The sequence below is a fragment of the Rattus norvegicus genome, chromosome 3 (genome assembly GCF_021556685.1).
Source record: "Rattus norvegicus strain SHRSP/BbbUtx chromosome 3, alternate assembly SHRSP_T2T, whole genome shotgun sequence".
Taxonomy (NCBI): domain Eukaryota; kingdom Metazoa; phylum Chordata; class Mammalia; order Rodentia; family Muridae; genus Rattus; species Rattus norvegicus.
The window spans coordinates 9,728,932-9,752,282 of NC_141536.1; the positions used below are offsets into that span (position 1 = coordinate 9,728,932).

The window sequence follows — 23,351 nt, forward strand, 5'->3', positions numbered from 1 at the left end:
GTTAACCGTTTCATTACCTGGTCAAATTCATTAACCTGGTCAAAACCTAGTTGTTGTGAATCACCACTCTCTAACGTCTCCCTTCTTCTGTGGTTTCCATTCTCACTCAGCAAAGCAGAGATGTTAATGATGGTGGTGAGGATGATGGAGGCATCCTTCATCCCTTGTAGCCCAGACTGATCCTCGATCTTAGTTTGGGTTTTATTGCTGTGAAGAGACACCATGACCACAGCAACTTTTTTTTTTTTTTTCCCGGAGCTGGGGACCGAACCCAGGGCCTTGCGCTTGCTAGGCAAGCGCTCTACCGCTGAGCTAAATCCCCAGCCCCCACAGCAACTTTTATAAAGGAAAATATTTAACTGGGACTGGCTTAGGTTCAGAGGTTTAGTCCATTATCGTCGTGACAGGAGCATGGCAGCATGCAGGCTGACTTAATGCTGGCAAAGGAGCTGAGAGTTCTGCATCTTGCTCCTTAGGCAACCGGTCTTCCTGTGACTGAGCCACTGAGCCTGGCCTGAGCATTTGAAAGCTCAGGGCCCATTTCCTAAGTGACTTTCTCCAACAAAGCCAAACCTAACAGTGCCATACCCTGTGGACTTGTAGGGGTCATTTTTATTCAAACCACCCAGTCCAGAACTCTCAGTGTAGTCAAGAATGACCTTGAACTTTTTAACCTGTCTGTCTGCATCTCCCTAAGGGCTGGGAGACAGGTATGCATGCTACTCCCACTTTATGTGATGCTGGGACTTGAGAACACAGGGTTTTATGGATGCTAGGCTAGCATTCTGCTAGCTGGGTTCTCTCCCCAGCTTATCAATGGGTACTTTCTTTCGTTTTTTAATGATTTTTTTTGAGACAAGGTCTCTTTATGAAATTCTCCATGTAGACTAGGCAGACCTCAAACTCACAGAGTTCTGCCTGCCTCTGGCTCCCCAGTGCTGAGATGCCTGGCTAGAGGAATGGCTTTGTTAAATGGTTCTATCCTCCTGGGTTGCCTGTGAGAAGAGGCTCAGAACCACGATGTCATGCTTGTTTAGATATTTTATCGGGTTTTTATGTATCTCGAACTTCTAACCTTTGTTTCACCCTAATAGTTTCCAACGTCCCAACAGTAGGTAGGAGAAAAAAAGGGTTAGAAGGGAAAGGATTTGTAGGGCTCTTTAGAGTACTTCCTGGTCATGAGGGATGCTGAGTTTCTTGGGGCCAATCTTTGTCATCAGGTTATCTCCAACTTCTCAGTCTCTTTGCTCACGGACACTTAGCAAACTGCCACACCTTCTATGTCGCCATCTTCTGCTTCTTTTTCCCTCCCTCCCTCCCTCCTCCCTTCTTTTTCTTGAGTGCCTCTCGACTCTCTTGGGGTTCTGGCATTTATACCCTCTCCAGAGTCTCCTGAATCAAATTTCTGTAGCCGAGACAAACATAGTTAGAGGCTGTGGGCAGACTGAAGCAGCCCCATATCCCACACCCAGATTAAACAAAAACATGTTCACTAACATAACTGGGTTTTTAAAGAAATCTAAATTCTCACTACAGCAGCCCCATATCCCACACCCAGATTAAACAAAAACATGTTCACTAACATAACTGGGTTTTTAAAGAAATCTAAATTCTCACTACAGATTCAATATGAGTAAAAGTTGGAAATCTTGGGACTCTGGGGCAGGACCCCTCATCCTTTGAGCCTTCCAGGGCTGGTCTTTTTTTTTTTTTTTTTTTTTTTTGGTTCTTTTTTTCGGAGCTGGGGACCGAACCCAGGGCCTTGTGCTTCCTAGGTAAGCGCTCTACCACTGAGCTAAATCCTCAGCCCCCCCTTTTTTTTTTTTTTTTTAAGATTTATTTATTATCTTTAAGTACACTGTATTATCAGACACACCAGAAGAGGGCATCAGATCTCATTACAGATGGTTGTGAGCCACCGTGTGGTTGCTGGGATTTGAACTCATGTCCTCTGGAAGAGCAGTCAGTGCTCTTAACCGCTGAGCCCTCTCTCCAACCCTCCAGGCTGGTCTTAAATTCAGGATGACCCTTGGACTTGTGATACTTCTGTCTCTAAGATTTTATTTTATTGTATATGAGTATACTGTAGCTGCCTTCAGACACACCAGAAGAGGGCATCAGATCTCATTACAGATGGTTGTGAGCCACCATGTGGTTGCTGGGATTTGAACTCAGGACCTCAGGAAGAGCAGTCGGTGCTCTTAACCACTGAGCCATCTCTCCAGCCCCCGATACTTCTGTCTCTAACTCCTTAATGCTTGTGCTGCTGTACTTGATTAATGAGTGTTGGGGACTGAACCCAGGGCTTCTTGGCATTCTATGCATACACTCTACTTGGATTTTTAGCAATTCCTTTGGTTGGAATTGCTAAAATTGGCTCTTAGGTAGAGCCAGGATGAGGATGGAGGTGGATGGTTTTGAATGTCATCTGAGAGGTGGCAGTGCAGAATGAGATTTGGTTTCCAGTCCCATTAGCTGGGAAGACAGGGAGATGTTATTCTTACCATCTCATCCATCCCAATCTCTGCTCCATCCAGGGCTCCTGGCATAGGCCTGTTAGGCACACAGACCCATGTGAGCTGTTTTTGTTTCTTTAGAAGGAGATTCCAGGCCAATTGCCAGGCTTCTCGCACTCTTGTAGCTATGGCAACCACACATTATACATTCTCAAGCCTCCAATGCTCCTTTGCACAGGCTCCCCACGTTATATTTGATGTTCCTAGACTGGAAGATAAGGCTGCACAGGCCATGGCCACCTCCAAGAGAGTCTGAGACCATGTGAGTTAGTGCAGCAGACCTGGCTCCAGGTTCTCCTTATGTGTCTGTGTCTTCCTCTCTGGGTGTTTCCCCCATTAGTGACAGGAGTAGAGGTGGTCCACAGGAGCGAGGGCTGTGAATACTTTGCTAACTGCAGGCCAGAAAACCTGCCAGGGGCTATCTTGTGAAAATGAGATAGAGCCTTTAAAATGGAGCTTCAGAGCCATATGGAAGCTCAATTGTAGTGGATGCTGCGGCTGCCTGGAATGTGAGCGATGGACACCTACACTAAAGAACAAACTGCCTGGTTCCAGATGCATGCATAGGCTGGGGAGGACTCGGAGCCCCTGTGTTAGTGACACTTGCCTTTCCTGTCCACAGTTTTGTTTGTCTTCTAAGTCAGGTAGCTCCTCTCTTGTTAGCATGCAAGCTCCCTTCTTTCCTGCCTTCCCTGGACACGCAGGGGAGCTTTTCCTGCGGCGATAGTTCCTAAGATCTTTTTCTGAGTGTGGGGGTGCACAGCAGAGTCTCTTTGTGGCCCAGCTTAGAAGAGAGGCAAGTATGTTCAATTTGAGCTGTGGTTTGCAGTGGCAGGAAGCCCCCGCCCTGCGGTAGGCAGGGGAGACCGCAGGCGCTCCGGACTTCCGGACCTCGTGGACGTCCACCAGTGGCACCAAGAGGGTTTCCTAGAGTCCAGGGCAGGCACAGGCCACGACAGGCAAGCTGCTATTAGCTTGGCGACATAGCCTGGAATTTAACAGGAAAGGCACATAAGCACATTTTTACCCATCTTTAACTGCAGAGAGTTCCGGTCTGCAGGCACTGAAAATTAGTGGCGGTCAAATAGGAAGCAAGAATCATAGGTGGGCCCTTTAAGGCGCTCCGTCTCCTCTAATTTTTCTGACCCTCGTCGCCGCCCGTTGCCCCGCCCCCTCGCGCACGCGCAATCCCTCCCGCCTCCCGCGCCGCGGCCGACTGGTCCACCAGATCGTCTGCTCTCGCGCGCAGGGCCAGCCGAGGCGACGCCAGAGCGCCCGGCCCCGCCGCCCCGGCCCCGGCAGGTAAGGGAGTGACCCGGTCCTGCGGGCGCGAGGGGGGCGGCGACCACGAGGGCCCACGGGCTTCGGGATCCACAGCGCCGCACGTGTTCCGTGGGCCTCCGGCCGGGCCCGGCGCCGCATTTGTGGCCGCGCCCCGACCCCGCCGCCCCTTGTGGCCGCCACGGCTCGCTACTTCCACTGCGGCCCCTGCTGCGCCCCTAGACCCGTAGCCCTGCGAGCTCCTCGTGGCTCACACCTCAGGCTGGCGTCCCTGGGAGTGGGGACACCCAGCTAGCATCTCTCAGGTTTCCTTGGCCACTTGGCGCTTTCGTGCTGCCACCACAACCTTCACCCGTGTCCTAGTGCAAGTTTCTACCTGACGAGGGCTGACTGGTCAAGTGGGTTTTGAGCACTGTCTGGGTCAGCCAGGCAGTTGAGAGTACAGTGATGTGAAGCCAATGGTACTAGGACCTAGGGGTATCCAGTAGTCCAGAGAGGATGGGTTGGAGCTCTTTGTTGGGTTACCTACTGCACTCACCTGAGTGACTGGACCATTCTGTCTTCCCATACTTGTGTACTCAGTGTCTAAGGCGGAAACAAGGAATCTGCATTTGATTGGAGGGAGACTGATGGCTGCTGCCCTTCCATGATCACGTTCCCTGTAGTGTAAAGCTGCGGTTGCCAGTTAACTGCCTCCTTTGTGGGCCGTGGAGGCCAGCTCCAAACCACCTGCTGAGGATCCTGCTTAACACACCTCCCTCCCAGAGCTGTCCTCTTCAAGTCCTGCTTTCCGGTGACCTTAAAACAGAACACCTGAGTGCTCTCTGTCTTGGACTCTACCCAGTGGAATTGGAAATTGGTTTCCTTTGAGACGGTTTCAGGTTGGTGCTGGCTTCACATTTAACTATGAATTCCCGAACCTCCTGAATGCTGCGAGGTAGATTGGCTAATGCTAATGTTCTTTCTTTTCTTTTTCCTTTTTTTTTTTTTTTTGGTTGGTTGTTTGGGGCTGTGAACTTATTAGAGCTGGGATCAAAGTGTGGTGCACACCCAGTGTCTTCATATGTTAATATTTGGCTTCCTGAAAGAATCAGTTTATAAAGGGTGGGATGGGATGGGCAGGGTTGGGTATCCTCGTGCTTGTTTTGCAAGGCCATTCACCCGAGGCTAGGTGAATCTCTTTATATGCTAAAAGACACTGCTTAGTTCCTCGAGACTTCCTACCCCAGAGATCTGCCCTGCTCCCTTGGCCTTTTATTTCCCTGAAGCAGGGAGATGTGGTAGGACTTTCTATCTCATTACTTAACATCTTCTCAGCTCCTCTTGCTACCTGTATGATCCACAAACATGTTGGCTCTGGGAACTCATGGCCATATAGTTGCGTTAAGCAGCTTCAGGTCAGGCCTGGGAGTTGATTTATGCCTGTTACACCAACCATACTGCGGCTATTGAGGCAGGATTTTGAATACTGGTGCATAGCAAGACCCTGTCTCCAAAAAGCTAAAAACACCAAGCAGCTGGTATTTCCTGGGCACAAGAGCTTTGCTTTGTGGAGGGACCCAGGCAGGGGACCTACCCCTAGTTGGATCCTTGCACCTGGGCTTGAGCTACAGCAGAATTTGACCTTGGTGGAGCAGGCTACACCTGTGCCCTGTGTGGTGGGTGTTACTGTTCCTTCCTAGGATTGAAGACTGAGGCTTTGGTCTCTTTTGGTGTTGTCTCCTCTTAGTCTCCCGTGGGGTCTGTGTGAGGTGTCAGGTTTAGTCTCAAAGCTAGGCTGTGCATCGTGATTTCTCCTTACACTGATGGCTGAGGGATCATGATGGCCAGTGATGTTTGCATGTCTTAGGAGCGCTCCATTGGAGGAGCACTAACTCACTTCCCAGTCACGGGATGGCCTGTAAACTGTAGGAAGTTGTTGCAGTTGCACTGCTGAAGGGAGTAACTGCTTTCCCTCAGCTCTGCAGCTTCTTCTGGTGCAGTTTCTCTGATGTTCTTCCTGCTACTCCTCCTGGGAGGTTTCATATGGGGGCGGTGTCTACTTTGCTGTACTCTTTCTTGTAGCTCTTTTTATAGTACTCTGTGCAAGAGTCCTTGAGCTCTGTACGCTCTTAGCATTGTAGAAGGCAGTTTGCAGCCTGTGAGGTCAAAGGGAGCCGAGGTGGAGGCCACCAGGTACAGACAAGACTCCTGTGTTTCCTCAAATTCTTTGGGTGTATTTTAGAATTTGCCTGAGTTTCCAAACTTCTGCACAGAAGGTCTACTCTTGTCACTTGGTCTGTTGTTTCTGTTAGAAAGCCTTTTAAAAACTGTATCAAAAGGCCCTGGGTTCGGTCCCCAGCTCCGAAAGAATAGAAAAAAAAAAAAAACTGTATCAAGGAATCTTTGAAGCAGAGCTCACATTCCGGTACACATCTGTATACTGCAGTGGGAAGCCTTCTTGAAGCTTAAGTCTTAGGCTCACAGAAGGTTCAAGAGTAGACCATCCATCACACAGAGCACCTGAAGCTGCAGCCTCGGTACAGTTATCCCCAGCTTGGAGCAGTTTATTTGTTGTAGGGTTCAGTGCTGCGGTCATGTTCTCCTTTTTACCCATTTTCTTGGGAATATTTTTATTTTTATTTTGTTTGAGTACAGTGTAGCTGTCTTCAGACACACAGAAGAGGGCATCAGATCTCATTATAGATGTGGTTGCTGGGACTTGTACTCAGGACCTTTGGAAGAGCAGTCAGTGCTCTTAACTACTGAGCCATCCCTCCAGCCCTAGAGTCACTGTTTTTTTGTGGGGGGGTGAGGTGGTCTTATGCATGTTAGGTGAACACTCTTCTATGAACAGCTCAGTCCCAAGAACCTTTTTGTTGTTTTGAGACAGGATTTCTTCTGTGTAGCCCTGACTGTCCTGGAGTTCACGCTTTTTTTTTTTTTTTTTAATATTCCTTCCTCTCTTATCTTTTTATAAAACACAGCACAGAGTATGCCTTTTTTGTGCGTGTGTTTTATAAAAATAAGGAGAGAAGGAATATGTTTGGTGGAGGAGAGATATGGTGTGAGGGAATGGTGTGGGGGGAGGGGGTGCCTCTGCAGGCTCATGCGGAGACATTCCTTCCCCTGAGGGACCAGCCACACAACAGTCAACAGTATATTGTAGAGTTTATTCAGGGCATGGGAGGGGAGTTGAGAGGGTAGCAGAGACCGAGAAAGGCAGAGATAGAGTTGAGGGATGCCAGCCATGAGCACATGGAGAGAGAAGGGTGAGGGGAATGGGGAGAGAGGAGTAAGGAGGGAGAGCAAGAGAGTGGAGTTCACTCTTTAGACTAGGCTAGCTTCAAACTTGTAGATACACCTTCCTCTGCCTCCCGAGTACTGGAATTAAAGGTGTGTACCACCACACCAGGGCAAATTTTATTTTACTTTGGTTTTCCCCTCTTTATGTAAATCTGTGTACCTTGTGCATGCTGTCTACAGAGGCCAGAAGAGGGTGTCAGATTCTCTGAGCTGGACTCACAGATAGTTGTAAGCCCACAAGTGGGAATCAAACTTGGTCTTCTGGAACAGCATTTGGTGAGCCTAACAACTGAACCATTTCTGCAACAACCTTTATTAAAGAGAGGATTTGTTTATAGGTCCCATAGAGTACGGGTTAGCTGACGGCTTCTTCCATTGTGACTCCCTCTTCACGGTGTCCTGCCCTGTGGGCTTCAGAGCCATGGCCACGGAGGAGAAGAAACCAGAGACAGAGGCTGCAAGAGCACAGCCCACTCCTTCCTCATCAGCCACACAGAGCAAGGTATGTCCCACCGGGACCACTGTGGTAGACAGGATGGAGAGAGTCTCAGGGACCTTATTTCATTAGTGTAGACTTCTCTGCCCAGTGAGGTATGCTGTCAGTTTCTGAGCACACAGCAGTGGTCCATAGAGCCGCTAGGTACACACCAGGGAGTCCCAAACCTAAGATGATGGGGAGTTTATCAAAAAGTACAGTTGGTTTTGAGGCAGAGTCTCCCTATAGTCCTGGCTGGTGAGCAACTCATTATGTAGACCAAACTAGTATTGAACTTACATAGATTTGCTTGCCTCTGCCTCCCTCTCCCTTCCATGTACTGGGATTAAAGACATGCACCACCGTATCTGGACAAAAAAAAAATTACAAATTCTTGGTGTGCTAAAGGTAGGGATGCCAGGGAAAGTGGGAGCTTTGAAGAGAAGTGATAGGCTCACGCTGACAGTTTGAAGGGTGACATCAGAGAAGGTTGTAGTAAGGGTTTTTTTTTATAAAATTTTTTAAAGATACATTTATTTATTTTATGTATATGAGTACACTATAAATTCAGACACACCCGAAGAGGGCATCAGATCCCACCATAGATGGCTGTGAGCTACCATGTGGTTGCTGGGAATTGAACTCAGGACCTCCGGAAGAGCAGTCAGTGCTCCTAACCGCTAAGCCATCCCTCCAGCCCCTGTAGTAAGTTCTTGTGTATGAGATTGGAACCAGCCGTGCTTGATTACACTTTGGGCATCGAGAGAGTTGATTGGTGTTAGTTGCCTCTGGCTAATCCAAACTGTTCCCACAGCCTACACCTGTTAAGCCAAACTATGCCCTGAAGTTCACCCTGGCTGGCCACACAAAAGCTGTGTCCTCTGTGAAGTTCAGCCCCAATGGGGAGTGGCTGGCAAGTTCCTGTGAGTATACTTCAGTCCTTTGCTGGTGGAGAGGCTGTCTGAGCTTTGTGGGAGGAGGGAGGATGAGGAGACCGGACTGTGTTACTTGTCCCTGGTCTCTGGGTTCTTCGCATTCAGCATGTTTGTATGGAACTGAAGTAACTGCCTGTTCATAGGCTACTGCCACTTTGCAGTAAGGGAGGTACCTCCGTGCCCACATTTAATTTATTGAGTGGCCCAGGCCTTACTTTAGGGGACTGAATAGCCACAACCTTCTCTGACCCAACTCCCTTCCATTCCTTTCAGCTGCTGATAAACTCATTAAAATTTGGGGAGCATATGATGGAAAGTTTGAGAAAACTATATCTGGTCACAAACTGGTAGGTTTCCTACGAGGTGTACTAGGTGTTGAGCAGGGTGGCTGGGTGCCCTGGCTGTCCTGTGACTTTCTCAGGCTGGCCTTCAACTTGGAGATCCAAACTTGGATAGCTTGCTGCCTTTGCTTCTAGCTCTCTAGTGCAGGCATTTAAAGGTGTGCACCATCACTTGGCTTGTCGGGACTGTTAAGTCTAGTGGGTTCTGGGTCTTACTGAGTAGTCCCAGGTTGGTCTGGAACTGCAGTCCTGTCTTAAGAATCAGGCTTGTACTAGCACATCTGGCCTCCTTATATTTTTAGTGTAAGCACAAGCACTTTGAGCTTCCACAGGTGAGTGAGTCTAAGAAGTTGGCAGAGCTGAGAGTAGTGGCCTCTGGCTCTGGGCCAGGTGTATTGTGCTAATACTGGCTGGATTTCCTGACAGCATGGTGCATAAATTAGTTCCAGCTGATCTTTTACTGGTCATTTGGATTTTGTTCCACAAGGTGGTAATCATGTTTTTTTTTCCTTCCCAAGGGAATATCTGATGTAGCCTGGTCATCAGATTCTAACCTCCTTGTGTCTGCCTCTGATGATAAAACTTTGAAGATTTGGGACGTGAGTTCCGTAAGTGACACTGATCTTCCAGGGAGTGCCTATAGTTGAGATGAGTTGGCTGTGTGGATGGCTGGTCTCGGGTAGGCCTTCAGATGTGCTACAAGTTTGTCTCAGGGTGTATAGCCCCTGGAAGTCACAGGCCTTGGTATGTATGCTATGTGTTCTAGGGAAAGTGTCTGAAGACCCTAAAGGGCCACAGTAACTATGTCTTCTGCTGCAACTTCAACCCCCAGTCCAACCTCATCGTCTCAGGGTCTGTAAGTGCGTGGGTTTCTCCTCCAAGGGTGATGTGTACAGTGTCATATTCTGGTGCTTGGTTGGGGTAGGGTTTGGCTTCTAGGTGGGTCTCAGGGATCACACTGTTGCTGCTCTGTTTCTGTAGAGTCACTTTAATGTCCTGTCTCACCTTTAGTTTGATGAAAGTGTGAGGATATGGGATGTGAAGACAGGGAAGTGCCTCAAGACTTTGCCTGCCCATTCGGATCCAGTCTCAGCCGTGAGTCCTCCTAACATGTTCTCGGCAGAATTCCCTCTGAATGGATTAACTTGATTTGCTTACATGTAGCAGCATCCAAATGACCAGAGGCCCAGATACCTCTTGGTCCTGTGTGCTGTGGTACATGGGGATAATGGGGAGCCATGGGGCACTGTGTGAACTGGGAGGTAGATAGACGACAGGGATTTTCAAGGGCGGTGTCCTTCAATGGACTTTTTCAGAATGAGGGTGACTGGCGAATAAGGGAACCATGAGAATTTTGAGTAGATTAGCTTTAATGAGTGTGGTAGGATTCTAGGGTTTCTATTTTTCCGATAAAACAGTGACCGAAAGCAGATTGAAGTGTTCTAAGTTGTGTTATCATTGCTATGATGAAACACTATGATCAAAAAACAGGTTAGGGAAGAGTTTATTTTCTTTGTATTTCCATGTCGTAGTTCATCACTGAAAGAAGTCAGGACAGGAACTCAAGCAGGGCTGAAGCCTGGAAGCAAGACTGATAGGCTGTAGAGGAGTGAGTGCTGCTAGCAGGGCAGTGCTGGCCCTCAGGCAGGGGCAGACTTTTCTATAGAGTGAGTGAGTTCTAGGACGGCCTGGGCTGTCTACACAGAGAAGCCTTGTCTTGGAAAAGGAGGAGTGCTGCTTACTGGCTTGCTTTTCATGACTCCCTCAGCCTGCTTCATATAGAACCCAGGACCACCAGCTCATTCTGCTGGGCCCTCTCCCATCAGCCACTAATTAGGAAAGGCTTGCCTATAGCCCAGTCTCAGGAAGGCATTTTCTCAGTTGAACCTTCCTCTTCTCTAGCTTGTGTCAAGGTGACATAAAACTAGCCAGTACAAGAAGAAGAAAAAAATTCTTTTTTTTAAAAGCCTGCTCTAGGATAGCCCTGGCTATTGTAGAACTCAGTATGTAGAGCAGTCTGGCCTTGAACTCAGAGACGGATCTAGCTGCTTTTGTGCCTTAAGGTTTTTTTTTTTTTTTTTTTTTTTTCCTTTTCATTTTTTCGGAGCTGGGGAACGAACCCAGGGCCTTGCGCTTGCTAGGCAAGCGCTCTACCACTGAGGTAAATCCCCAACCCCATGCCTTAAGGTTTTAATTGCTATGAACAGACACCAGGACCACAGGAACACATGTAAAGGACAACATTTCATTGGGGCTGGCTGAGAGACAGTTCAGAGGTTTAGTCCATTACCATCATGATGGAAACATGGTGGCATGAAGGAAATCATGGTGGCATGCTTGCAGACTGGTGCTGGAGGACTAGCTGAGAGTTCTACATCCAGATCAGCAGGCAGCAGGAAGAGAGTGGCACAGGGCTTGGCTTGAGCTTCTGAAACCTTGGGTCACCCCTTCCAAACATACTTCTTTTTTTTTTTTTTTTTTTTTTTAATTCTTTTTTTTTTTTTTTTTTAAGATTTTATTCACTGTATATGAGTACACTGTAGCTGCCCTCAGACACATCAGAAGAGGGCATCAGATCCCATCACAGATGGTTGTGAGCCACCATGTGGTTGCTGGGATTTGAACTCAGGACCTCAGGAAGAGCAGTCGGTGCTCTCAACCACTGAGCCATCTCTCCAGCCCCCAAACATACTTCTTCAGGAAGGTCACATCTCCTAACAGTGCCACTCCTCCTATGAGCCCATGGGGGCCATTTTCATTCAAACCACCACACTCTGCCTCCTGAGTGCTGAAGTTATAGGTGTGCCCTATGCCTGTAATCGTTTTATACTTTCACATCACAGTTACATCACTGAAGGAAGTTAGGACAAGAACCTGGAGACAGCAGCTGGAGCAGAGGCACTGGAGGAACATTATTTACTGTCTTATTCCTGCTTTGATCATCTTAATTGTTTTTCAAGCTGGAACCACCTGCCTAAAGGTGGCATCACGAACAGTTGAGGCCCTATAGCACTCATTAATCAAGGAAACACCCTTCATCAAGTTGATGACTTAATGAATGCCCCTCAAAGCTAATGCCCAGCCTCAGTTGAAGCCCCTTCATACTGTCTCCTTAGCTATAGCCTCGGCCTGTGAGTTGTCATTGTATCCGTGTCCCCTTAACTGTTCATTGTGCCTCATCCCCAGCAGAGAGTCCTAGTAACTGGTCCAGGATGATCTGAGTACCCTGTGGGCTGGCTTGCTTGTTACTCCAAGGTGCTACCTGCACATTGGCTTCATGGAAAAGTCAGGTGCCCACGTTGACCCCTTACCCTATTACGTCTTAGTAAGAATTTGCTTGTGTATTGAAAATAGAGATAAGTGTGGATAGATCATTGCCTTAACTTAAGGAAAGGAGCACTATGTGACTTAGAGTTGTGGTTGAGTGACTGGTCAACAGGAGAAAGTGACCTCGGGCTCCAGTGCTGGCCCATCAGGTGTGTGACGGCAGAGGCCCTGGAACCTGACGGCTGCTGTAAGGGTTTTACATGCCTGTGACCCCAAGGAGCTGAAGCTGGACATTTCTCAAGTCACCATTGGGCTACGCCTATCAAAGACTAAGCGAAAGTTAAAGAAATTTGGGAGATAGACTGAGTTCTTGGCACTAAGATGTAAGCAGGGCTGGAATGTGACCCAATATCTGGTGCATGGGCAGAGTGCTTGCCCAGCATGCACCAGCCCTTGGGTTCCATTTCCAGTGTTGCAGAAACATGGCTACACATTTGTAACCCTAGCACTTTGGCAGAGGCAGGAGGATTAGGAGTTAGACGCCATAGCTACATAGTGGATTCAATCAGCCATAGCTACATGATCCTGTCTCAAAAAGAGAAGATGACAACACTGAAAACAGTAAGTAATAAGGGCCTGGAGCTACCCGAAGGGCACCAGGACTCACAGTGAAATTTGGATATTGGCCCGGGCGAGCCACAGTTTATGGTGGCCTGGGTTTCATTGCTGGGACTGTAGACACAGCATCTGGAGTGGCATGAGGGAGCGCAGAGCACCTATGGACCGTTCCTGACTGAGCGTTTGCTCCCTGCTGGTGAGAAAGGAGGTCTCTACACTTTCTCTCTCTCTCTCTCTCTCTCTCTCTCTCTCTCTCTCTCTCTCACACACACACACACACACACACACACACACACACACACACACACACACACGTACGTTGTATTGGCCTTGTCAGTTTGTCAGGTGCTCAAAGGGAATCACAGTGACTGAGCTCTGTGGGCAGGATATCTTCGGATCCAGAGACACATACTAATTAGAAATCAGCTTCTCGGGGTTGGGGATTTAGCTCAGTGGTAGAGCGCTTGCCTAGCAAGCACAAGGCCCTGGGTTCGATCCCCAGCCCCGGAAGAAAAAAAAAAAAAAGAGCATCTGCTAGAAATCAGCTTCTCTTCCTCTCTGACTTACAGGTTCATTTCAATCGTGATGGATCCTTGATCGTTTCCAGTAGCTATGATGGCCTCTGGTGAGTGACTCTTCATGGAGTGAGTGGCCTGCTGTGTGCTGTTCTAGCTCTGTGCTGCAGCACAGAGAGGAAACATGCCTCATCTTCCAGAAGCCTGGGCCCCACTGGTTGCAGGTCATTGACAGATCTGGTACAGAGTTCAGGGGGTGAGACGCTATGAGGAGCTGGTGGAAGTGTGGATGATTGGTGAGGCAACCCAGAGCAGAGTAGGAGCTGTGAGTTCCTTGCACGCCCTTGAGTGTGCCCTTTCCAAGTTGTAGAAAGTGAGTCAACGGGCTGAGCTCTTGTGCAGTGGTGCTGTGCTGTTCATAGATCCCATGAGCTCTGGTCAGGTGAACCAGCAGACCCCATTGTGTGGGAGAGATGTGGTCTGTGCAGAGCTTTAGTGGTGGACAGCATTGTAGATGTGACTGTAGATAGAAGTGCCTAGGGCTCTTCAGAAGACGGGAGAGTGCAGGTCACAGGCAGGCTTGGGAATACAGTGCTACTTGCACTTTGAGCTTGGAGACCTCATAACAGTTATGTGTCGATGTTCCACAGAAGAGAGCAAGGTAAGTAGTGTGGTAGGTGAGTGAGGTACACTGCTTTATGTGTGGCGGGGATGATGGGCTGGCTGAATATCTCAGGGCCTTGGCTTGAGGTTGCAAAGACTTTGCTTGGATGCTATAAAAATATACCTAAAATGAAGTGTTCGAGCAGAGTGACATCTGTGTAGCAAAATCCACATAATTGATAGGGAAGAGGGGCCTAGAGTGAACCAAAGGAACTAGAAAGTTGGGTGCCCTAGTAGCGCTGCCACCAAAAGCCAGAAAGCAAAGCCTAGACACAACAGGGAGAGGTGACGGGCCTCACAGCCCTGTGCTGCTGCAGCAGGTGGAGCTGAGCCTTGCTGCCATTGCTCAGCTGGACCTCTGCCTTTGACTGCACAGGGCTGGGCTGGGACTTGGCTAAGCCGGTTGGCAACATTACTTGTTTACTGGCCACATAGAGAGAGCGTTGAGTGATGCAAACTAAACATTTCCTCTGTTTGGGGGTGGCACAAACTTGAGCAAAGGGACAGTTCTTTGAAAAGATAAGTCCATTAAAGCTTGTTTCAGTTGGGCTAGCCCAATGTGTGTTAGTGTGCCTTCATTGTCATAGGCAGAGTAGCCCAAGAGACCCCAGGTAGAAGCACATTGGAAAGGAAGACAGAAAAATGGACTGGAAACAGGAAACAGATATGTAATGCGTGTTTTGGAAAGTAAAGGTGAACATAGTACAGGCAGTTAAGTGACAGGCCAGAATCGATTCCGAGTCTGCACAGCCCAGCCTCTCTGGAACCTCAGGACCTGCTGCTGTCCAGCAGGAAGGGTCATACATTTGCCAGGATTCCTGGTGGCTGCTCTTTTTACTTGGAATGAACCAGGTAGATGATGGGGAAGTGCTAGCTAGGGCTATGATAGGAGAGGGGCGGAGCCACGGAGAGCAAGACTGACTGAGCACACAGCCTGCAGAGGTCAGGATGGAGTTATGTCAGCATGCGCCTGTGTGGAGAATGTATTTGGATTTCAGTTCCTTAGTTTTGCTTATTGAACAAAAGTGAATTTAAAAAGCACCTACAGGATTCCAGTCATAGCAGCTTATGCCCTCTTTAAGGCTGAGGCGTGAGGCTCAAAAGTAAAACAGCCTGCAGAGGTGAGTCTGGTCCTGTGCTGAGGGACTGGGCAGGAAGCAAGGAGGGAGCAGACCAGCTGGTCCCAAGAGTGGAAGTCCTGGGGAAGGGGGAGATGTGGAAAGGCTGCTGTTGGGGTCCTGCTTAGTGTCGAGAGGAGAGCCTGATTACCTCTCTCTGAGGAATGGTATAGGGCCTAGCCTGGGGAAGGCTGAGGATGAGTTACGGCATGGGAGGTCACCTTGGGAAGAAGTACAGTTGCTGTTTGCTGTGCTGCCACCATCCATCACCAAACACACACACAGGGAGTCGCTGTCCCCTTGATGTCCCCGAACTTCCTCTGTAGACCAGTCTGGCCTTGAATTTGTTTCTGTCTCCTAAGTGCTGGGATTAAAGGGGTGCACCATTACCATATAGTGCGCTCTCGCTCGCACGCGCTCTCTCTCTCTCGTTTTATTTTCTTTATGTGTGTGAGTACACTATTTTCTTCAGACACACCAGAAGAGGGCATCAGATCCCATTACAGATGGTTGTGAGCCACCATGTGGTTGCTGGGAATTGAACTCAGGACCTCTGGAAGAGCAGTCAGTGCTCTTAACTGCTGAGCCATCTCTCCAGCCCTATCTTTTCTCTTTAGAGACAGGGTCTGTATAATCCTAGCTAGAGTACAGGTGTCATCAGGTGAAGTCCTGAGTCCTATGCGTGCACATTCTATTCTCGCTCAGTCTCCAGAGACAGAGTGATTGTTAAATCTGTGGGTGAAGGGCGAAGTGCAGCACTATGGGAATTGGGGGAAAATGCCCTCCAGAGAGAGCTCATGGGACCGATCGGTGATGGCGCTCACCAGGAATTCTCATACGTTATCTTCTTGCTTGACAGCCGAATCTGGGACACTGCCTCTGGCCAATGTCTGAAGACGCTCATTGGTGAGTGCTCTCTCTGGTGGGTTGTGGAGATGGGTGGCTGCCATGTCCTGGTGGTCCTAGAATATTTGTTTTCAGGAAGTCATCTTTTCCTTCTGCCCTGGGTCCTTACTCTGCAGGACTTGTGGTCCTACTCTTCCTGACTACTAAAGCCACCCATGGAGCTTGCCCCACTGCCTCTCATACTCATGCGGGGTTGGTCCTTGGCATGGTTTACATCATTGGATCGTGACTGTAGCTCTTTGGGGCCTGCAGCCTCCTCTACCTGTTCACATGTTCAGTACTAGGATGTACTGCAAGGTGGGCAGGGTGTTGGCAGGACAGGTCTGGGCTCACAGGTGAGTGGGCTGGGAAGGGTGTTCTTGGCTAGTCTGGAGCTCAGAACTGAGGTGAGCCAGGTAAAGGGTTGGCAGGCCCTGCTTCTTTACCACTCTGGCTTTGGGGGATAGATCGGCCATTGTGGTAGTGGCTACCTCCCTAGACTAGTAGGGAAACTAGTGTAGCTATTCTGGCCTACCAGGTTCTAGGATAGAATGTCTGAGTTAGCAGAGAAGATAGGAGCTCATTTAGGCCAGGCAACGTGGCGTGGGTGTGGTAACTTCTGACATTACTCTGGCCTGCAGATGGTGTGTACACCTTGTGTTTCCCTGTGCCCAACTCCTTTTTTTTTTTATTTCTTAGATTTATTTATTTTATTTATGTGAGTATACCATTGCTGTCCTCAGACATACCAGAAGAAGGCATTGGATACTATTAGGGACAGTTATGAGCCACCATGTGGGTGTTGGGAATTGAACTCAGGACCTCTAGAACCACTGAGCTATCTTTCCAGCCCCCTGTGCCCAACTCTTAGTGACATGCTCTCATTTAACACCCCTAGCCCCTTCAACCATCACTTGTGTGATGTTCTCTCCAAAACAGCCACTTATTGCAGCTGTGAATAGTCTTCACTTCGTAAGTTTGGGGACACAGTCACCCTGGAATATTGAGTTTTAAGTTCTTCTTGTTGTGTGTCTACTCTTTGGCTTAACTGGTTTTTCAGAGCAGTCAGGTAGTAATGTCCTGTCCTAACCATCCCCCTCCTCAATCTTGTCTTCCAGGGACCTCTGGTGCTCTCTGGTAGCAGCTATTCCAACCCACACCTAGTGCTCGTGTTATCAACACTTGTAAACATCTGCTACCTTTTGTCATCCTCCATTCATAGGGCTGTATCTTAGCTACAAAGGTCACCACTCAGAAAGCCGTGTAGTAAGTCTAGTCACCCCTCAGTATCTGGGAGAGCATTGTAAGACTTTCCATTGATCCCAAAGTCCCCAGATGCTCGGGTCCCTTCTGTGAGATGATGCAGTGTTTGCACGTGACGTGTACTTTGTGCTGTGGTTTAAAACACTGGGTATCCAGTTGTAGCAGAGGCCAGGAGGTAGTGGTTGCTGTTGGAATGATGTGTAGGTACATATCCAGTTAGACGCAGCCATCACAGGCGCTCCAACAGGTTGGTCGCCACAGGGTGGGGAATGCTAGAGTTGGTTACACTTGCTTCAGTTAAACAACTGTCCTAGGGAACATTAAAATTCAGTTTCTTCGGGTTTTTGGTGTCCTCCACTCCCTCCCCTTCTCCTTCCCCTCTAAACATACAGGGTTTGTCTGTGAAGCCCTGGCTGGGCTGGAGCTCATGTTGTAGGCCAGGCTTGTCTTGAACTCAGAGATCTACCTGCTTCTCTGCTTCTGGAGTTCTGGGATTAAAGATTGTGATACTGTGCCCTGTAAGGTCTATTTAAATTGTGTGTGCGTGTGTGTGTGTGTGTGTGTGTGTGTGTCCATCCGTCCGTGTCCCAATATATACATGTACATGTGTCACAGCACCCTTGGGGAGGTCAGAGAAAGCTTTTAAGAGTTAGACTCTTCTACTATGGGTCTTTTGGGTCTGTGTAGCAAACACAAGAGCCATCTTAGCAGCCTTTGGAACTTGTAGGTGCTCTGTTCTATACCTGCTGTTGGCTAAACCCTGGTCTGTGATGGACAGCCAGGTACATAGCCAGGATTTAGATTGTGCAGACAGTGGGCAGTAAGGCCTAGCTTGAGGTAGGTAGGCCGATTTGGCCCAAGGTCTGTTTCTCTTCTCTCATATATTGAGGTTTAGACATTCTTTTGCAGGGGGTGAGGGGTTGTTCAGACAGTTTTTCTCTGTATTCCTGTCTGTCTTGGTACTCACTCTGTAGTCCATGCTGGCCTCAAACTCTGAGATTCGCCTCTCTTCTGGTCCCGGAATGCTGGGTGGGATTAGAGGTGTGGCACACATCAGAGATTCCTGCAGGTGTCTGTTTCAGAGGTGGCCTGGGAAGGCACACAGGTATTGCTCCATGTCAGCTCAATTAATAGCCTTATGTGGCCTAGCTGGCCTTACTCTCTCATGTCCCTTTCAGTGTTTGTGACCAGTCACAAGAAACGGAGCCCCCTGCGAACCCCCTGTGGTAATATGTGTGTCAGGATACACCAGTCTTTGTATGCACATTTTAAGGCCTGGTTGGCTTCCTTGGCTAGGCAGGCCCACCTCAGGACACACACTCCTTACCCAGTTGAGGGGCAGACCCCGCAGGGGCCCACTGTGCAGAAGGATATGGCAGCGAACGCTGTGCCCTGGGAAGAAGCTTTTATGTGGGCAGTTTGTTGGAGGCCTGGCTCCTCAGCAGTGCAACTCCACTTGCCAAATGCTGAGGCTAAAGTCAGCAACCTGGTCTTCAGGAGGCAGAGGCACGGCCATCAAGAAAGGAGGAGAGCATGCTTGACTGAAGAGTGAGAGGCTATCTGTAAGACCACCCTAGGTCAGGCAGCTTTCTTCAGGGGATCAGTTGAGCATTGCTGGAGAGCTTTGGGCCTCCTTTCATGTGTGGTGGAGGCCTGTATTGGCAGGGCACTGGGTGAAGACTTAAGAATGTGAACAGCCAGGGAAGGTGATGGATGTCAGAACTCTTTGGTGTCCTTCAAGAGTGATGGTGGCAGGGGCATCACAGTCGACATGGGTAACTGGGAGCTGACTGCATCTCAGTTCTGCCAAGGGTCAGCCTGTCTGTCTTCTGTGTAGATGACGACAATCCTCCGGTGTCCTTCGTGAAGTTCTCTCCAAATGGCAAGTACATCCTGGCTGCAACTTTGGACAAGTGAGTGCTTTGGTTCCCTGAGAGCGATCTCACAGCTTTTGTTGGTGGGGTTCCTCTCCTCTTGTGTTGTTTCTTCTCCCAGTTGTCCAGTTGAGCTGTTTTATATCTGTGCATTAGAGCTCCTTCCTGGGTTGTGGGCTGAGGGGTTGAAGAAAGGACTGACCACTCTAGTTTTAGTATGAGAAGGGTTTGAGGCCTAGGCTGTTCTGCCGATTCCCAGCCTCCAAGCATGTTCACGTAGCAGAATCTCACTGCCATACATGATGACCCCCTCTGGCGTACACTGTACAAGGTCTCCAAAGAACCATGCCTAGTTGGCTCTTGAGAGTTGCCTGATTGGCATTATCCTGGTTAGCCTCCCACTCCTTCCCCAAGGTCGACATGAGCCTTTTCCTGTGGAGAGAAACTGGGCGTTTCTGGAGCCAACATGGTTTTCCACATTCTGCTTCTAGTTTTGGGAAGACAGCCAGCAATCTGTTTCTTCAGTCCGTCTCTGAGCTACAAGTATTAGGGTCCTTTTGTTTGCTCTTGTGTATCGTAGAGTGGCTGAACTTGGTGAACTAAAGGATCCTTTGTCCTGATACTCATGGTTGTTGAGATATGGTGGCATTAGGGGAGGCAGGGCATGCCAAAGATGACCTGTCCTTCACTTCTACTCTCTTGTCTTTCAGCACACTGAAGCTCTGGGACTACAGCAAAGGGAAGGTGAGCTTCAGGCATGTGGCTTGTATGGCCTGCATGCCAGTCCCAGGTACCAGGTTGAGGGTGGTGTAGCTGACCCATGAGTTGTAGCAGGAGCGGCTCAGCCATCTTATTTGATGAGAGAGAATGGCACAGCTCCCTTTAAAGACATGTTTTCTGAAGGACTAATCTGCAGGTCCAAGTCTGGGCCTTGTGTATGTCTAGAATATTTTTTTTTCTTTTTTTCGGAGCTGGGGACCGAACCCAGGGCCTTGCGCTTCCTAGGCAAGCGCTCTACCACTGAGCTAAATCCCCAACCCCTAGAATATTTTTAGAATATGTTCATGCTGTGGTTGATGTGTAATACCCAGAATTTGGAATCCTCTGGAATGAAAGCTAACCGTAAGTGCTAACAGCACACACTCACCTTTTCAGTGCCTGAAGACATACACCGGCCACAAGAATGAGAAGTACTGCATATTTGCCAACTTCTCCGTGACAGGTGGGAAGGTGAGTTCCCACTGAGCTGCTCCTACCCTGCCAGCTCTCTAAGAGGCCACCCATCCTAGGTGGCTTCATGTCTTTATGAAGCGTCCCTCAGCCTATGGAACAAACCCACACTTGCTGTTTTTGGATGGAGCTGTGATGTCTTGCACTTGGATATGCTTGAAGATCTAAGATGAGGTGGTGACTGGTGACTGGATAGCTCCACTGACTGAGGGTGGCATGGGAGGCATTTAGAGTGACGACAGCCAGCTTACCTGTGCTGTCTACCCAGCATATAACCTGATGTCTTTATCGCCTGTCCTTGCTGGCTGCCTGCTTGCTGCTGCAGTGGATCGTGTCTGGCTCTGAAGATAACCTGGTATATATCTGGAATCTGCAGACCAAGGAGATCGTACAGAAGTTGCAGGGTCATACAGGTGGGCAGTCATTGCAGATGGGCCGCATGGGTGGGGGGGAGCCCCTCAGCTCCCCAAGGTGCTTGGTTGTCTCTGGGGTTTAGAGACACACAAGCAAGTGTTGCTACTCTGTTCTCCCTGCCATCCCAGCCCTGCAGGCCTGAGAGGCCTTGAAAGCAGCATCAAGGGCTCTTACCTAGAGTCCTGGGCCTGGTTGGCTTTGGGTCTTAAGTTGGACTCAAGCCTCCTGGGAGTACAGCTTGTTTTCCTCACTGGAGAAACAAGGCACAGGTACCTGGGGTCTGCAGCTGCTGGTACTAGGACTCAGCGAATATGGAGAATGTCTAACTCACGTTTCCTGGAGGCTCCCGGCTCTTTCAGGGATGTTAGTTTTCCATCTGCTGGGCAAATGCTCAGCCTTGAGTGAGTACAGCTATGGAGTTAACTTATTTTAGTTCTTGCCTGCCCACTTTCTGAAAGGGGGCAGGGATATCAGATGCTCCTTTGTAGTGCTAAGGAGTGGAGGGCTCTTTTTCTGAAAGAGCAGTTGTCTTTGGCTGGGATTGGCTTGGTCACACTTGCTGTGGAACCTGAGGGAACAGGCAGAGTTAGTGGACCTCACGTGCCATCCTTTAATGCCCGTCTCCTTGCTCAGGTGTGTGGTCACCTCTTGCTCAGGTAGAACAACCTCATAAATAGTGGGCAAGTGGGCGTAGTCAGCCCTGAGACCAGTGAGGAGGCCAGGTAGACAGAAGTGAGGACCCTTGGATCCTCACCAAGCAGAGCAAGGCTGAGGTTCTTGGTGCTATTCCTGGCGTTCTGAGCATCCCCTAAGTTGTGCGGTGCTCCTGTGGGTGGTGAGGCATGTGCTGCTACTGCTTCTCCTGGAGTGACTGACTAGCTCTGCTTTCAGATGTCGTGATCTCCACGGCCTGTCACCCAACAGAGAACATCATTGCCTCAGCAGCGTTAGAGAATGACAAAACAATCAAACTGTGGAAGAGTGACTGCTAAGCCCTGGCTCCATGGGAGACTTCAGGAAGCCACCCAGATTGGCAAGAAACACATGTGGGGCAGAGGCGTGGGGCCAGGTTGGGTTGACAGGCTTGGTGCACCTCCTCTCTGAAGATGTCGGGCCAGGGGCGTGCATATATACCACCGAGTCTTGATAGCCACTGTGATATTTCTTGCCAATTCTGTCTCTGCCTGGGGAAGTTCCTGGTCTGTTCTGTGTGCTCAGAGGCAACAAATTTTTTAATTTTTTATTACAAGAGTGAGTCCAACTCCTCATGGGTTGTTTTTCTCTGTAATTGTTGTTTTGGTATTGTATTGCCCAGTGCACACACTGGAACAGGACCTACAGCCCTACTCCCATTCCCTGCCTCCAGCCTTGGCCTGCTTGTTCAAGTTCCCTACCTGTAATAGTACCCAGTGTGCTTCCATGAGTTTCTGGAAACACAGAAAGGTTGTAAGTTGTATCTGTGTCAAGTCCCTTTGTTTTTTTGGAGTTCATAGGTCAACACTGACCTCTCAGTGGTTGCAGTGTCCCCTTGTCTCACTGGTATCACTCAGTAAAGCCACACACTGTAATAAAAGGTGGGTATGGACTGGGTGTGGCCCTGAGTTCTGACAGAGCTCTTCACATCTGGGCTTTAGAACATACCCCCTCCCTGCAGGAGTTGGAAAAGTCTCTGGGAGGTGGGTTCTGCTGGGCCTCCTCTTCCCAGTGGCTGTGTTGGCACTAAGTGTTTCGAGAGGAAGAACCTCAGTTGAGAGAGTGGAAGGAAGGAAGTCTTGGAAAGGCACCATGTAGTGAGGTTCTGGACCCTCTTTATCTCTGAATGAGGCTCAGGGTCACCTGTGCAGGAGGGAGAAGTTCAATTTGGTGCTTGCCTCAGCAGATACAGCCTCCTGCCTTGGCCTCTGAATCCACCAAACCTCTCTTAGCCCTTGCTCCAAATGGATCCTCAGGTGACCAGGCTAGAAAGAGATAATGGCCAAGCTAGAACTGCACAGCATTTTCACAACTGCTTCTGGCCAAACCCAGGTGGCCTGACACGAAGCAGACTGCAGAGGGTCTGAGTCCAGATGGGTGGGCAAGGCTGCTGGGCACAGGCACAGGCAGAAAGGAGATTCTGGGTTTGCTCTGGTTGTGGCAGCTTGCGAGGTCAATACTGATACGTATTGAAGCCAGGTTGCCCTGGTCAGTAGCTGCTCTACTCTGCCTTTGCTGAGACCTGTCCCCAGCTGTGGTCCTCTTGGCCCTTCCTCCGCTCCATCGTGGCACAATTAAGAATCCAAAGGTGTTGGAAAAGGACCCCCACACACATACATACCAGTACATTGTCTCTTCCTTGAGGGAGGTGATGTGCACATGGACTGTCACATTGAAGAAGCCATTGTAATAGGGTGGCTTGTCACACTGACGTGGGTTCTGTGGCCCCTGGCATCTATGGGTAGATGTGCCTGGGTTCTGGTCAATGTTGTGGGCAGGTTGCTGGGGTTTCTGGAGGGGTGGTGAGGTCTTTCCAGCTGTGGCCCGGTGTGCGGCCCCTCCTGAGGGAGGGAGCTTGCTTGCCATGTTGAGCGCAGTATCCCCAAGTATAGTTTATTTTTTCTACAGTTGAACTCTGTTGTAGATTTATGTAAAAATACATTCTCTTTTTAAAAATAAAGATTTTCATGTCTTGTAA

The 23,351-nt window shown here is 49.2% G+C and overlaps 1 protein-coding gene and 1 non-coding gene across 3 annotated transcripts; both read left to right on the forward strand.

Moving 5' to 3' along the window:
- The first annotated feature begins 3,707 nt into the window (after positions 1-3,707).
- Positions 3,708-23,351, forward strand: Wdr5 (WD repeat domain 5). 2 transcript variants are annotated; one of them, XM_087652957.1, is made up of 15 exons: positions 3,708-3,818; positions 4,380-4,678; positions 7,421-7,584; positions 8,372-8,480; positions 8,766-8,839; positions 9,352-9,441; positions 9,600-9,689; positions 9,845-9,928; positions 13,288-13,343; positions 15,874-15,920; positions 19,000-19,075; positions 19,747-19,780; positions 20,192-20,266; positions 20,592-20,679; positions 21,572-23,351. In XM_087652957.1, the coding sequence occupies exons 3-15, from the start codon at positions 7,504-7,506 to the stop codon at positions 21,670-21,672; spliced, it is 1,005 nt and encodes a 334-aa protein (XP_087509083.1). In that variant the 5' UTR covers positions 3,708-3,818; positions 4,380-4,678; positions 7,421-7,503; the 3' UTR covers positions 21,673-23,351. The 2 variants fall into 2 exon arrangements, with proteins under 2 accessions (XP_087509083.1, NP_001034123.1); NM_001039034.1 differs by lacking the exon at positions 3,708-3,818 and having other exon boundaries at positions 4,398-4,678; positions 21,572-23,333.
- On the forward strand, positions 13,147-13,228 carry Trnaa-agc47 (transfer RNA alanine (anticodon AGC) 47). Its single transcript has one exon. It is a non-coding gene; the product is annotated as a tRNA-Ala (tRNA).